Below are 16,350 nucleotides of genomic sequence, written 5' to 3' on the forward strand. Positions count from 1 at the left end.
CTAGAGCAGAGGATGGGAAGTTGGTAAAACATTTATCTTGTTCACAATACAAATAACATGAAACTGACATATGAGGTCAAAGTGAATAAGTATCTATATATTACCATTAGGGGAAGTGCATTCCATGGCCTAAATTTCCTTCTTTAATGACATTACTCAGTTGGATAACCTCCAACTGAAAATGATCAGCAGAAGATCAAAAACAAAAATAAAAGATGCAAAAGCTACTCATAATATAACTGCTATATTTAAAAACAAAAACTAAAAAGAAATGTGGTCTGTTTGAAAAAATGTTTATGTTCTAGAAGACAGAATAACATTAATATTATTAAAACAGGAAGAGAAGTCTGATTCTATCTTTGCAATAATTCAATTTTTCGAAGTCTTAAAAAATAATTTTGACACAGAGAGGGGAGTGCCGAATAAAAAAAATAAAACTGATAGCAACTGCTTAGAAACTGAAATTTATTAAGTAAAGTTCCATAAAATGAGAATAAATAATCAATGAGTTCTAGAAATTTTTCTCTATCCCCTCCATCAATCTACTTTGCTGAAAATAGGCTGCTGTTCTACACCTGCTCGATGAGGCAGAAGACAGTGTGCCAATGTTTTTTTCTGTTGTCAATTTCTTGACTTCTCACACAGGAGCAGAATACAAGGCTGTTAATTATCCTAATTTTAAGTTAAGAATGAAAAGATCTCCCAAAGCAATCTATAGATTCAATGCAATCCCTATTAAAATACCAATGACATTTTTTAGAGAGGTAGAACAAATAATCTTACAATTTATATGGAACCTTTAATAAAAGACCCAGAATAACCACAGCAATCTTGAGAAAGAACAACAAAATTGGAAGTATCACACTACCTGATATCAAATTATACTATAAGCCTGCAGTAATCAAAACAGCATGGTACTGGCACAGAAACAGATATACTGATCAATGAAACAGAATAGAGAGCCCAGAAATAAATCCATGGCTATACACTCACTTAATATATGACAAAAGAGGCAAGAATAAACAGTGGGGTAAAGACAGTCTCTTCAATAAATGATGTTGGGAAAAATGGACAGACACATGCCCAAAAAGAAACTGGACCACCTTCTTATACCATATGCAAGAATAGACTCCAAATGGATTAAAGACTTAAACATAAGACCTGAAACCATAAAACTCATGGAAGAAAATATAGGCAGTAATCTCTCTGATATTGCTACTAGCAATGTCTTTTTGGACAACTCCTTGGGCAAGTGAAACAAAAGGAAAAATAAACAAATGGGACTATATCAAACTAAAAAGTTTTTGCACAGCAAAGGAAACCATCATCAAAATGAAAAAAACAACCAACTGAATGGGAGAAGATATTTGCTTATGATACATCTGATAAGAGGTTAATTTCCAAAAATATATTAAAAATTCATACAACTCAACAACAAAAAACAAATAATTCTATTAAAAAATGGGCAGAAGACCTGAACAGATATTTCTTCATAGAGGAAATACAGATGGCCAATAGATATCTGAAAAGATGCTCAATGTCACTAATCATCATAGAAATGCAAATTAAAACCACAATGAGATATGACCTCACAACTGTCAGAATGGCTGTCATCAATAAATCAAAGAATAACAAGTGCTGGTGAGGATGTGGAGAAAAGGAAGTCCCCATACACTGTTGGTGGGACTGCAACTTGGTACAGCCACTATAGAAAACAGTCTGGAGGTATCTCAAAAACTTAAAAATGGATATACCTTTTGACCCAGAAATTATCCAAAGAAAACCAAAACAATAATTTGTAAATACCTATGCATCCCTATGTTCATGGCAGCACTATTTACAATAGCAAAGATATGGAAGCAACCTAAATGCCCATCAACAGACAATTGGATAAAGAAGTTATGGTTCATATATACAATGGAATACTACTCAGCCATTAAAAATAATGAAATCCTACCATTCACAACGGCATGGATGGACTTAGAGGTTATTACTCTGAGTGAAATAAGTCAAACAGAGAAAGATAAATACCATATGATTTCATTGACATACAGAATCTAAGAAACAAAAGACAAACTAATCAAAAACAGACTCACAAATATAGAAGACAATCTGGTGATGGCCACAGTGGGGGGCAGTTGGGGAGGCTCGTAGAATAGGGGCAAAGGTTAAAGAAGTACAAATTAGTAGTCGATAGATGGACATGGGGATGGGGAGCATGGCATACGGAATGCAGTTAGCAGTAATGTTATGGCTAGGTTTAGAGCCAGAGGAGAGAAAGAGCAATCAGGGAGATAGTTATATAAACTACGTAAATGTCTAACCAATGTACTGTATACATGAAACTAATAATAAAATTAAAAAAAAAAAGATCTGAAATTATTGCAAAAGCTATCGCATTTATTTAATGTATCAAACATAGTAATTTTTAGTACATGTAAATAAGATCTATACATTTTTCTACTTCTCAACGAAATGAGAAGTTTTGGCTTAAGCGCCAAGATACATTAGTTATTAAACTCTAACATGAGGTCTGAGAGATTGCCAAGAGGAGATTTTAAAATAATTGTCTCAAAATCTGTTAACAGAGTAATCTGCTGGGCATATATGAGGCATGGATTGTAGCAGAATATGTGAAGAGGATTTCTATGGGGTAAAGCTGGGTTATTAGTCTTTCCCCCTCACTCCAAGTCTAGAGATGGGCTTCAGAGGGACCACCTGGAGAGCTGAATATGATCAGTGGTCACTGTGCACTGACATCTGGCACATAAAATAAAAGGCATCAGCTATCGACTGAGGCATAAGCAGAGAGAGAGAAAAAGAGAGAGTGGGGAGGGGGGACGAAAGGGGAAGGAAAGACAGATAAGGAGAAGAGCAGGCAGGAAGAGAGGACGAGAGAGACAGAGGGAGAGGCAGGCAAAGCTGTACTGAGAGCCTATTATATCCCCTCCTACAACATTGGCAAAATATGCAGGAGTATTTCTTTGGATAGTTGTTGGTCAAGAGGGAAAGAAAGCTGTTCTGGAGCCATCTGAAACTCTGCCCAAGAGATCACCCAAGAGGGTAATGACACTAACAGAGAATCTGGATGTACTCATTTCTAAACGGAGATTGTGTGTACTATACAATGTGACCAAAGACCTTTTCATGACCATGAAAGGATGGATCAAAGAAGTTATGGACCGCCTGAGTTTGTATCCTACCTCAGAGGAACAAGTTATCCCACCGATTTTTATGATTTCATCAATACATGAATTCTAACTTTTCAAAAATGGCTATATAGTTGAATTAATAAAGTGACCATAAATCTGTAAAAAAATGCATTTAAAGTTTTCCCATCCTCCTAACCTTCTTACTTCCTATGAGTTCAGCGTTTACCATATTTGAGGTAAAAATATCCTCAAAAGAAGATAAGTTACTAAAAAAGCCCAGACCAGCTCTGTTGTAGAGGATTAGTTTGCTCACCTTTGGACAAGTAATTTCAGTTTGCTGGATCATGATGAGAGCTGAAGCTATGAGAGCTCCTTGCCTCACATAGTTCACAGGATCATTTGTCATTGGTTCTAGCAAATTAATTGCTTCCTGAAATCATTAAAAAACAAAACAAAACAGCCTTAAATAAAGTTGATATAGCTGGATTTTCAAGTTAGTCACTGTCATTCTAAGTCAATATTTTCATCGCACTGTAATAAAAAGTTAATTTAAGGGTAACTAGATGCAATAGTTCAGAACTGAGAATACTTTTAGTTTTGATATAATTGATGGTAAGTGAAAAGGAACCTTGTAGAACACGAGTGCTCCTGTCCTGAGGTAAAAAGAGGTCAAAAAGAAAGAGAAAGTGAGGTTCATGTTAGGTTATCAAACATATTTCTTATATTTCTCAAATATCTTTTGTTCCAAGACCAAGGAAACGAAGAATAAACTGAATTCTTTCTTTTTTGGGGAAAATGACTTTAGACTTCCTTACATGTGGATTTACACTCATGTACAGCTTACAATGAGGACCCACTGTGAGAAATGAGTAGCTAGGTGACTCCGTCATGCGAACATTGCAGAGTGCACTTGCGCAGGCGTAGACGGCACAGCCCACTACTGTGACTGCATGTGCTATCCTTGCTACGACTGACAATGCAGTAGGTTTGTGTGCAACAGCATCACCACAAACACGTGAATGAGTAACGTGCTGCACTAACCTAATGTTACCATGGTTACCACACCGCTCAATGATAGGAATTTTTCAGCTCCATTATAATCCTATGGGACTGAAAAACTATTATTTGGTGCATGACTGTATTTGTGTTTTAAAAATCAGAGCTAATAACAGTTAATAAAAATACCAGATAAGTGTTCTCTTTAGCCCCACTTTGCTGAAAAATGTAATGACAATGTACAGAGGTGTGTTTTTCAAACATTACTCACATACTGTCAATACTGTTTATAAAGTAGTTATGATAAAAATATAACCAATTTCCAATCTACAAGTTAAAAGACACTAACTTGGCCTTTGAGGTATGTGATATAACATCAAAGATATGTTTTAGAAGAGATGTTTTAGGTTTTAAGAAACGAAAATAATCAAATCACCAAACTTCAGTCAGACAGGTATTGATATGTAGATGATACAAACTAACTAGAAATAAAGCAGACTTGTTTAGTATGAGTAATAAAATTCTTCATTGAATTAACTTGTCAGATGTTGTGTAAAGAACATTTGCTTCTAGATATCATATTAACTTTAGAATAATCTGTAAAGAAAAAATATCTAATTTACATGTAACTTATGAGGCCTGACATAAATGTCTACTAAAGACCTGAGAGGAGAAATACTTAGTAAAACATCCAACTATATTTTTCCTTTGGAACAGATGTGTCCCAGAAAACAATGAAGGCCAATTTCTATAAACTGCATTTTATATACCTAATGACATTTCTAATAAAACTGAAGATACATTCTCATGTAAGAATTTCTCACCCAAAAGAAATGAAAACATTTTAAAAACAAAAGTCTGTGAGGGCAGAGACCATGTCCAACTTATTCACCATCATATCCTTACATGATCTTCACTCTGTCATTCACTTGACAAATTATTTACTGAAAGTTTACTATGTGCCAGGTCTGACTTTAGGTTCCAGCACTGAACATACTGTTCTCAGGCTCTTTACATTTCAGTGAAGAGGAGACAGACAATAAATAAAAAAGGTGTAAAAATATGTTAGGTGGTGATAAGTGCTATGAAGAAAAATAAAGCAGGGTAAGGAGGAAGAACAAGAATACTGGAAGGGGATGTCTCCATAAATTTTTATGCAAGTCTTGCCAAATTTAGTAAAAATGCCTATTTCAATTCCTAGCTTCAATTATGTTTTACGTGATTAGAAAAAATTATTTGTATATAATACTAATACCCTTTTTAGAGAAAACATCAAGCAAATTAAAATTTAATTCCTGGAATCAATCAATAAACTAATAACTATGCTTTGTTTTATTTTAATTTGAACAAGAGATGATAAAGTGACGCCTTCCCTCTGATGTGGTGGCACTGGGAGCAAGATCATGTGTGTGCGTGTGCGCGCTCTCTCTCTCTCTCTCTCACACACACACACACACACACACACACACACACACACACACGCTGCCTGCCTTTTTAAAAGAAAAGTTCGCCAAGATGTATGCACGTGTGCTGTCAAAGGTAAATGTGATGATTATGTCATTGCTGTGAACCAAAAATACTTTGTTACTTAAGCAACAGTGCAGCACTTTACGTATTTCAAGATGAACTGTTTTCCAAATCATCGGTTTGCTTAACCCAGCTCTGTCACTTTTGAGGGCTTAACAAATATCAAGTTACCTATTGATTGTAAGGAGAAAACAGGCAAATGGCAGTTCAGTGATTTGCTTAAAACGAAACAAAGCAAATCAAACTGAGTTGATTTTGCTGGCCTCAGACGAGAACCTCGATTTCTATAATACAAATTATGCAAATTAAACATGTAAAATAACTGTGTAAAATGACCAGACTAATTTTTTAAAGAAAAACAATACTTTATCACTTTCTTCTTTCCTTTTCTTTTTTTAAAAGACATCAATGCTTTCAAAAAGTCAACAGCACTGTTTCTATGACAGCCACCCATGCAATGTGCTGGTTTGTTCTTAAAGGGCTTTGAGCCATCCAGCACAGTGAAGCAAGGAAGTTCTGGGGAGCTTTGGGAGGCAAGTCAAGTCTTACAGATCACACCACACTTGTGTTTTTACAGCTGTTCCATAAACTTTTCTGTGAGGGAAAACGATCTGGCGCCAGGAAAGAACTGAGCCACTGGCTCTGGGCTGTACCTTGTTTCCTGTACCGGCACAGCAGATGCCGAGGGCCATGGCTGCTCCGTACCGCACGTGAGGATTGTAACTCTCCGACAGCAACGAAACGACGCTGGGGCACTGTTCAGGGGTCCTGACAGGAAACAGGAAAAGCAAAGACGATGTCACACGTTAATGTATTTTAAATTAAGATAGAATTTTACCAATTGTTTTAAAGTTTTGGGAAACAACAGTTACATTTAACACAGAAATTGCAGAATTAAAAATCTAGAGAATTCTATTATTTATATTAGAAATCTATCTTCACTATTCAGAGATAGGCAAAGAAAGGGGAATGTATCACTGATTCCTTAACCACAGATCTGCATTACAGCACTACAGCCATTCCCTGTGCTTCCTCCACATTGGGGAACAGTCACGGGGATTTGGGGGACACACTCTGTTCTATATCCATTCTTATATTTCCTGCTACTCTGTGCTTTGTTTCAGAAAACAAAGTCATTCTAGGAGTTTTCTAAAGCTGCGTGGTTTAAATCTCCCAGAGATTTTAATATTGTGGTTGAATATTAAACTGGTAAATAAGCCTTGGTAATGAGGAAATTCTGATTTTATCTTTAGCCATTATTTTTGTGTGAACGAGACAACAAAAAATAGAACAACCCTGACTAATGAAGTATCTGACCTCTAAAACAGGTATCCCCAACCCCTGGGCTGTGGACCGGTACTGGTCCATGGCCTGTTAGGAACTGGGCCACACAGCAGGTGAGCGGTGAGCCAGCAGGCGAAGCTTCATCTGTATTTGCAGCCAGCGTGAGCATCACCACCTCAGCTCCACCTCAGATTATCAGCATTACATTCTCACAGGAGCACTGGTCCCTGGTGCTAAAAAGGTTGGGGACCGCTGCTCTAGACTATCCTGCTATGGTGGTTACCCTCGACGGGGAGCAGGATGAGAGCAGAAGAGAGTGTAGAGAGAGTTTATGGGAGGCTGGTTATGATCTTGAACTGGGTACCAGTTACATAGCTGTGTTCAAATGTGAAAATTCATCAAGTTGTAGGCTTATGACTATGAGCATGTTTTTGGATGTATATTACAATTCGATAAAATATATTTTTTAAAAGACTATATGTTACATTTCAATACAGTTTTAACACTATTGTGATGAATGAAAGCAGTTATTACCTACAGACCTATTTATATCTATAATTCAATGTAGGAATTGTCCCCTAGCCTCAAACTCCAGTCAGTGGTAAATTCAAATTTCAAATGCAGTAGAGCCAGCCAAGTTAATGCAAGTGGAATTCTGCTTGGATCATCTCCCCTTACGAAAGAGTCCATCACTCTTAAAAATGTTCTCAGTTTGACTCAGTTTCGGAGTGTGAATAATCTGGAAATAATACTACTGGCAACAACATGGGAAAAACAGTTTGGTGGTGCGAAAAAAGCAACACACTCCCAAACAGAAAATCTGGGTTCCAGCCATAGCTTTGCTAATTTCTTAGTACATGATGAACAAATCACTTACATTTTCCTTTCTGTAATTAGAGACAACTTTTCTTGACTATTTTGCAGGAATAATATAAAAAACAAATGAGCAAATAACTGAAAATATGGTAATAACATAAATGCTTCGGTTACTATGTACTGAGATCAATAGTAAGTTATATAAGAGGAAGCCACGGAGTCGAAAACCCATGTTCAAGCGCCTACTCTGTCTGCAAATAGCTGGGGTAATTTAGCCAAGGTTCAATTAACCAAACATTCTGGGGTCCCTTTCCATATCTGGAAAAAGAGGGAATGGGAACAGAAGTCCCCTCAGGTCTGCTCCACTTTACAATTCTATGACTTTTAAAAATGAACCAATCATCAAAGGTTTTAAATCAAGTTTCATTACTACTGGATAGTTCTTCAGTGAGAACTATTCCTATGAAATTTAAAGTGATATTATACCAAAGAGACTGTTGGAGAGTTAGTCTGCAAATTGTACTTGACAGCACCATCATTTAACTTTCATTTTTCACTCCTGTTAGCCTCAGAACTTAATGCTCTGTCCATAATCTGACACCCAAATCCTCTAACAAAGTCAAGCATTCTGTCACCTAATTAATTACAAACACCACTCAAGACTGTACATGTCTCAAGGGCCAAGGGCTGAGACTGTCTTCTATGTTTTTATTTCTCATAAATTATTAACACAGTGTTAGGTATTAAAGATAAAATAACTTTTATTATTTAGTAAAATACAAAGAGAGCCAAATTAAATTTATATTTAGAGACTTAACCAACAGGTACTTTCTACTAGGTTCAAGGCCTAATGGTTAACCATTGGGAAAAATATCAAGCCTTTCACGGTTCCCCTTCCCCTTTAAGTTTATAATTCAGCTAGATAATCAAAAACGGGAGTTAACTAGTACCTGTGAGTGTTACTTCCTAAGGGCTAACTAACTGAATGTCTTTAAATTTTACGTGCTTTCAAGTTCCCAGGAGGGAGACCACATATAGGTCTAGGGAAGACTTAGTTAAAAAAAAAATGAAACACACACTGAAATAGGTAACTAATATCTGATATGTAGTTTCAATACAATTTCTTGGCTTATAGCTAAGAGTCATCTCGCCAATGTTATTATTTGTACAAATCTTCCACAGAGCAGGAATTGTGCAAGAGAATATGCAGCAGTCGCTGTGACATCATCCGACCATAAACTGCACACATGAATTCCTTTCTTTCAACATACTGGCTGTTAACTACTGTTTATTCAATACTTATATGGTGTCTTTTTTCTAATCTACATTAACTAGAGGAGAAAAATATAGCAACATAAATGTGGGCAGAAACATGGGGTCTGTCACAGTGGGGATTTGGTGAGGCTATAAAACTCAGAGAAGTTCCTTGGTAGAATTATGAAATTTACAATTCTTTAGGTAAGTGCCACAGAATTAACAACACAAGAATTAAGAATATATCACCCCCTGCCCTTTAACTCCCTTTACTCCTTACCAACAGACTCCAAATAATCTGAGCAGAATCCTTAATTTTGAAGTTCCCACTGAATGTCATTAACTAAATACACCACGAACACCTCAATCAACATACAGAATTCCATGCGGAAAGAGAAATAAAGGGCACGCCTCCCCTAAACTGCTTCTCCCACCACGACCATTCTTCTAGGACCAGGAAACTCACATCTTCGATCATTTTATTCTCTCACTCCTCACATCTAATCTGCTACCATGTCAAGCGAAACCCTTAAATCTTGCTTCTGTTTCCACTGCCTGTTTCAGGCCCTGATCATCTCTCACTGGAAATAACACAGCGATTCCTTAGATTACGTCTCTGCCACCTCTTTCTCTCTCATCTTCAGTCTGCTATGGTGGAAAAAACACAGGCTTGGAATCACAAAGACCTGGATTCCAATTCTAGTGCAGCCATTTATTATAGAGTGGCATTCACTATATCTCTCTGAGTCTTAATTACTTTATCTATAAAAATGATATGTGGTCTACCTTGTTCATGCTGGGGAGAGTTGGTGGTGTGGTATAGTAGAATACTATACTATAATCACTGAAATCTAGACCATAACCAGAAATTGCCTTTGGATCAGAACCAGAAATTTGACTACTAGAATGCTTTAGTTTGGGCTCTTATTTTTAAAAAGGTAAGGTACCTCGTGCCCCAAAGTTCATTCAAAACAATATAGAGCAAGTTGGATATTAAACCTAGAGAGTGGGTTATATTAAGGGTTCTGACGTCCAGATTTCCTCACCAACTTTAATGCCACACAGAACACTTACCCACTTGCCACTCAGCTGCAGCCAAGGCAGGATGTACCAGGGAAAACTGACTTAGAGCAAGCAGCTTATCTTAAATGTATCTTAAAACTTCATTTATTTTACGATCCCCCACTGTTAAAAAAGTAATATACTTAGAATAGAGCACTAACAATTTCATGAGATTTAGGAAAAAATAAATTTGCCTGAGAACATAAACACTGGCAGCTTAATGTAGGGCTTTACCTAAAGATGACCACAGACTGTGACGGCTATAAATTTGAAAGCTCACAAAAAATTTCCTGTAAGTTTCTCAGTCAAATAACAGTTTCAACTCTAACACATTCTTCAGGAAAGTGTTAAGACAAGAAATGACAAATTCTTTAATAAATTAGCTTAGACATTTGACTTCTTCAAAAGTACAATAAAACCATAATATTCTGTTTCTTCAATTTTTCAGCAGTCAGCTCTAAAAGCACAAAAGAATCTAAGCAATGACTAGAATGAAAACATTCACTGAAAGCAAAACTTCTGCACATTAATCTTCATCTAGACATATATATACACACACATATAGTGTATGTTATCTCTAAAAATTTTTAAAGTAACAGTTAATAAATTAATAAATGATAAAAATCACCTCACCATTTTGCAACTTGTAATGAATGGACCGCAGCATAATTATTACTGAATGTTAACATCACGAAAAGAGAAACAACTAGACCTTATGTGCACTGCCAGTTCTGCCCCTCCAAAAAAAAAAAGAGAGAGAGAGAGAGAAGAGAGAGAAAATAAACCTGAATGTGACCAAGCCTCTAGATCCAACTATCGATTTACAGAAAATATAGAAGACCAAAAAAAACATTATATTACATACAGGGATGCGATCAGCAAAATCCATACCGTGGGAAAGTTGACAGTAATGACTTGGTTTCTTCAACAAATAAATAGCAAGGAAGGAAAAAGAGAAAGGGGGGAGGAAGGGGAGAAGGGAGAGTGAGGGGCCAAGCAAGGCAAAAGATGGAGAGAAACGTGTAAACTAAAAGAAAATACACCAAATCTTTAATTCTATCAGGCTTACCTTCAGTCATTTTAGATAATTCTGACACTCCTTAAATCTTAGCTTTTTAAACGTTTCTCTCTTAGATAATATCACAAAATAACTCCTATAGTTTGTTATATACCCTTGAATTAGCATTTATAACTAACTTTATTTGTAGTTTTTATACCACTGTTTTATTTTGTTTTGTTTTTTTTTTTTAAATAATCTAGTGGTTCGATCCATATTCCATTAGTTGTATAAAGGAATAAAATTTTGTATTTATATTAAAAAATCACATTTTTAATATTTGTAGGCAAGTCTCAGCTATCTTGTTTTCCCTACTGCCAACCAAAGTTGCTCTGAAATTTTAAAATCTGTCTGTTTTTCACACTATATCCTACCATAATTTTTTAAAGTTAAATTCATTGGGGTGACATTGGTTAATAAAATTACATAGGTTTCATATGTACAATTATATAATCAAACATTTAAATGACTAATTTCTGATCAGTAATAAAAGCTCATCTCTATGTCTCCATAAACAAATTTAGAAAAAATAACTGTCTAGAAATGATTAAGTAACAGGAAAAATAGTGGCTTTTGCTTTATTGGGTTGAGGGGAGGTAGAAAGCAAGGAATTCAATACTTGGGAAACCATTTTATTAGCACAGAATGTGTTATCTATGACTTAGTCATTTCACATATTTGTTTTGATATGTTGAATTTAAAAGTATATTTGTTCAGACAACTACAAATTTGCTAGCTGTGTCTGTTTTCAACAATGGAGCTACATGTTTTGAGAATTCTAGCCAATTTTCTTGTTCCCCTTTATTTTTTGGCTAGTTTATATTAAAAAAAAAAAGTGAATACCATTAGAGGTTAAAAAGAGAAAGAGGATATATATATATTTTTATTTTGTTTTCATCACACCATAAAAGAGATGCAGAAAAATATCCATTATCAGGAAAATAACTAAGAAGAAAATAGTTTTGTTTCCCAAACATATTTTTGCCCCATGAAACACTATATCCTAAGCTACTGCTAGCTGTAGTTTTCTACTTTATCCGTTTAGTATTTTTATCTACTACATGTAAAGTACCATAAGAAAAACAAAACCACACAGATCCTGCCCTAAACTTTACAAATTTATTCCTACCTTTAGTATTTCCTTTATATCATCTCACTAGACTTTAGAAAACTAAAAACTAGTATAGTTTTAGATAAGCTTTTGGTATGTTTGCAAATAGATGAATTTTTTTTCAGATGCTGCCAAATAGAGTGGAAATATCTTAAAGAGGCAAGAAGAAAGTAGATTCATAAGATTTACACAAAGAAATTACTACTTCACTGTAATAAGAAATATGGCTCTTAAAAATCTCAAACTGAATTCGTGGGCCTAGAGAAAGCTGTAACATTTGAAAAGTCAGAGCATCAGTAGCACGTGCACTCCCTTCAAAACAGGAAACCAAGAAGCCTTGGAGTGTGAGTGGGCTGCCATCAGCTTGTAGACTATTAAAGGACTTTATTGGCATTTCCTTAATTTTATAAAAATGAACACAAATATACTACAATTCTCAGAAAGTTTAATTCATTTCTGATATTTAAATAAGTGTTCTGATGATGAAAGTCTACTTCTAATAACTGATTACAGTGATCACTGAAGACTTGCAGCATTGAGCAAATCTACACCAAAGATATTTGGGTCCCTTATGAGCAACATATTTCCAAGTATAAGAATGCTTTTGATTAAAGACCATCATCATTGATGACATTAAATAGTATTATAGTTTCACTGATATTTTAAAAAACATCTTATTCTTTTGTTCTTGACAAAAGCAGATACAGTATAAGCAGCTCTCTGGCAATAACCAAGCAACAATGACCAGGCACAAACTGTCGGAATCAACTTTTATAGAACGCTAGAATCCAGTGAAAAACTTACAACCAGGGGAAAACATAATGAAGAAACCTGCTTGCTGTATTGTTTGAGAGAAGGTCATGACATTCTGAACTGTCCACCTACCACCTCTATTCCCCGGACTGGCAGTGGCAGTGAAGATGGCCGTGTGTTCCTGGTGCCAGGTGCTAGTGAGAAGAAGCAATACAGACCTGTTCTCACAGAACTGTGGTTGAGTGTTTGAACCTGTCTGGCAGCTCCCTGAAGGACCAGTGCAATAGCCTGCCTTTGTTTCACCTAACTTAAAGTGCCCCCAGGGCTGAAGCAACTCCCCAGGTGACATTTGCCAAAAACATTTAAAGGCAAAAGTGCTGGCCATAGCAGCCTGGGGAAAGGGATAACAACCAGGATAGGCTATAAACAGACTGAAAAGCCCAGAAAGGAAGAGGCTGGGAAAGGGTAATAAGGGTGTTTAAAAACTCCCATGTATACCAAGGGAGCTGAGAAGACCACATGCATACTTGCTCAGCACACATGCTCAGGAAAGGCCTGAGAAGACCCTGAACTTTCACGTTATGCTCTGCATGAGCAGGGAGTGAGGGCAGGACAATGGTACATGACCGACCAAGCACTGAAGGAGTGCCCCGACACAGAGCCGATTTGTGAAGACTGGGAGGGTATTTTTTTTCTCTTTCCTTTCTTTTTTTCCCTTTCTTGTCTCTAAGTATTTAAGGAAACTCTATCAAAACATTAGCTGACCACTAAGCTAATGGAATATAGACTTCAGTGGCCATACATGAGAAAATACAGACTTTATGAAAATACTTTAGAAAAGTCAATGAAGAACTTACAGTGCCTGACAAGCAGCAATAACAAACCCTTGGAAAGGGAGAGAATCTAATTTTATGAGTTGCCAAATTATAATATTCAAAATGTTCCGTTTTCAACAAAAAATTATGAGGCATGCCAAGAAATAAAATACAGTCCACTCACAGGAAAAGAAAAAATTAACAGAATTGGTCCCTGAGGAAGCCCAGGTATTGGACTTAAATAAACTACCATAAATATACTCGAAGAGCTAAAGGAAACCATGGGCAAATAACTAAAGGAAACAGAAGAACAATGTCTCATCAAATTGAGAACATCAATAAAGAAGTAGAAATTATAAAAAGAAACAAATAGAAATTATGGAAGTGAAAAGTACAATAAGTAAAATAAAAAATTCATTAGAGTTGGAGTTCAACAGCAGAAGTGAGCAGACAGAAGAATAAAATTAGGTTAATTAAGAACTGAAGTCAGGTTAATTGAGATTATCCAGACTGAGAAGCAGGAAGAGAAAAGAATGAAGAAAAATGAACAGAGCCTATAGGACTGGTGGGACACCATTAAACATACCAACACATATGCGTAAGGGCGTCTCAGAGGGAGAGGAGGGGGAGAGAGGGATAAAAAGAACATTTAAAGAATGGCCAGAAACATTACAAATTTTGATGAAAGAGTAGAAACTTAACGAATTCCAAGTGGGATAAACTCAAAGAGATCAGTGAACGAAAACGACAGAGACTAACTACATTCTAGTACGAGACAGACAGTAAGCAATAAAGTCAGTCAAAAGGTGAAGTACTAAGGAGAACGAAAAAAGTAAACCAAATAAGGGGTACTGGAAGAGCCAGGAGGGCATACTGCAGTATTCAGTAAGGTGGTCAGGGTACACTTCAATAATAAGGTGCTATTTAAGCAAAGAAAGAAAGGCAGTGATGGAGTGAGCCAAGTGGCTATCTGGAAGAGGAGTGTATTATGAGGTAGAGGAAACAGTTCATGCAAAGGCCTTACGGTGGAACAATGTTCGCCATGTCTGAGGAGCAGCGAGGAAGCCAACAGTCTGAGTGTTGTGAAGAAAGCAAAGATACTTGAAAACACGGTCAGATCATGCAGGGCTTTAGAGGAACTTTCTTTTCGCTTTTACTCAAAGGCAAATCAAAGGCCATCAGGGGAAATAAAATACAGCCCACTCACGGGAAAATGATGATGAGCAAAGAAGTGATATAATCTGACTTGTTTAAAAAAGGGTCATTTTGAAAAAAAAGGGGGGGTCATTTTGGCTATTCTATTGAGAATAGAGGACAAAGGCAGAAGAAAGAAGACCAGTTAAGAGGCTACCTGAGAAATGCAGCCAAGATACGATGGTGACATGGATATGGTGGCAGTAGTGGATGCCGAAGGAAAGAAGTTTGAGTTTGGTATATATCGAAGGCAGAACCAGCAAGATTTCCTGATGGATAAAACACAGGTTGTGAGAGAAGGAGACTAGAAGGCTGTAACTGCCTTTAATCGACATAAAGAAACCAACAGAACAGATTTGGATGGAAAGAGCAGAAGTTCAGTTTTGGACATTTTGAGTTTGAGATTTTTTTTTTTGACATCTAAGGGAAATACTTAGTAGGAAATTGAACATAAGAGTCTGGAGTTTGAAAAAAAGTTCTAGGCTACAGATACAAACTTGGGAGTTACTATGTATAGATAGTATTTAGAGCCATAAATATGTATGGGATCACCAAGTACAAGTGCAAGGGAGGTCCACAAATGAGTGTCAGAGTAGGTTACATCAACCTTTTTACAAATGCAGAGAACTTAAAACTCAGAAATTGGTTTGTCTGCAGTCTCCTAATCTTTAGGTGTGTTGCTTTTCTCATTTCATGACCACAAAAGAATAGTCATTAGGCTGGAGAAGTGTTTTAGGAGCTTTCGTCAGCAAGTTAATGGAAACCATACCACAGAGTGAATGAAAGAACACGAAGAGGAAGAGGAAGTTAACAGAGGACAGGAAATAATGGTGTGTGTGTGGGTGGGTGAGGGGGGAGGTCCTGAATATTAAGATGGCAAAATAAAAGAATAGATTCTATAAGAAAGGCAAAGAACCAGAATGGTCTCTGAAGCCAAGAAAAGATACAAGTTTTAAGGAGAAAAGCTTAGTCAACGGTGCCAAATACCGCACAAACAAAATCAATAACTGGTGTTAATTATGGGCTTTCTAAGAGCTGTTTTAGTAGAATTTTGGGGATAAAAATCTGATAAGGGTTACAGACTGGGTGGGGAGTAAGAAAAGGATAGGCAATTCTTTAAAGAAGTTTGATGATGATGGAAAGAGACTTAAGGGATAAGGAAAAGTTTTATTTTTCATTAATTGGAAACCTGAGCATGACTGAAAGAAAGAAGTCAGAGCTGAGGAACTGAATATTCAAGGCATGGATTCTTTGTGTGAAAAAGAAGATAATTTAGTTAGCAAGACTGCAAAGGATATAATAGAGGTGGAATCAAAAACTTATGTGTAA

At 36.3% G+C, this 16,350-nt stretch overlaps 1 protein-coding gene across 2 annotated transcripts in view; it reads right to left on the reverse strand.

Moving 5' to 3' along the window:
- Window positions 1-16,350, reverse strand: part of PSMD1 (proteasome 26S subunit, non-ATPase 1) — an 84,936-nt gene that overhangs the window by 27,897 nt on the left and 40,689 nt on the right. For both annotated transcript variants that reach the window (XM_025043216.1, XM_006906641.3), the window contains 2 exons: window positions 6,329-6,443; window positions 3,466-3,582 (listed from right to left, as the gene is read on the reverse strand). In XM_025043216.1, the coding sequence (XP_024898984.1) occupies window positions 3,466-3,582; window positions 6,329-6,443 (232 nt within the window). The remainder of the gene's footprint in view (window positions 1-3,465; window positions 3,583-6,328; window positions 6,444-16,350) is intronic.

Source organism: Pteropus alecto, unplaced genomic scaffold, assembly GCF_000325575.1.
Source record: "Pteropus alecto unplaced genomic scaffold, ASM32557v1 scaffold110, whole genome shotgun sequence".
NCBI classification, from domain to species: Eukaryota; Metazoa; Chordata; class Mammalia; order Chiroptera; family Pteropodidae; genus Pteropus; species Pteropus alecto.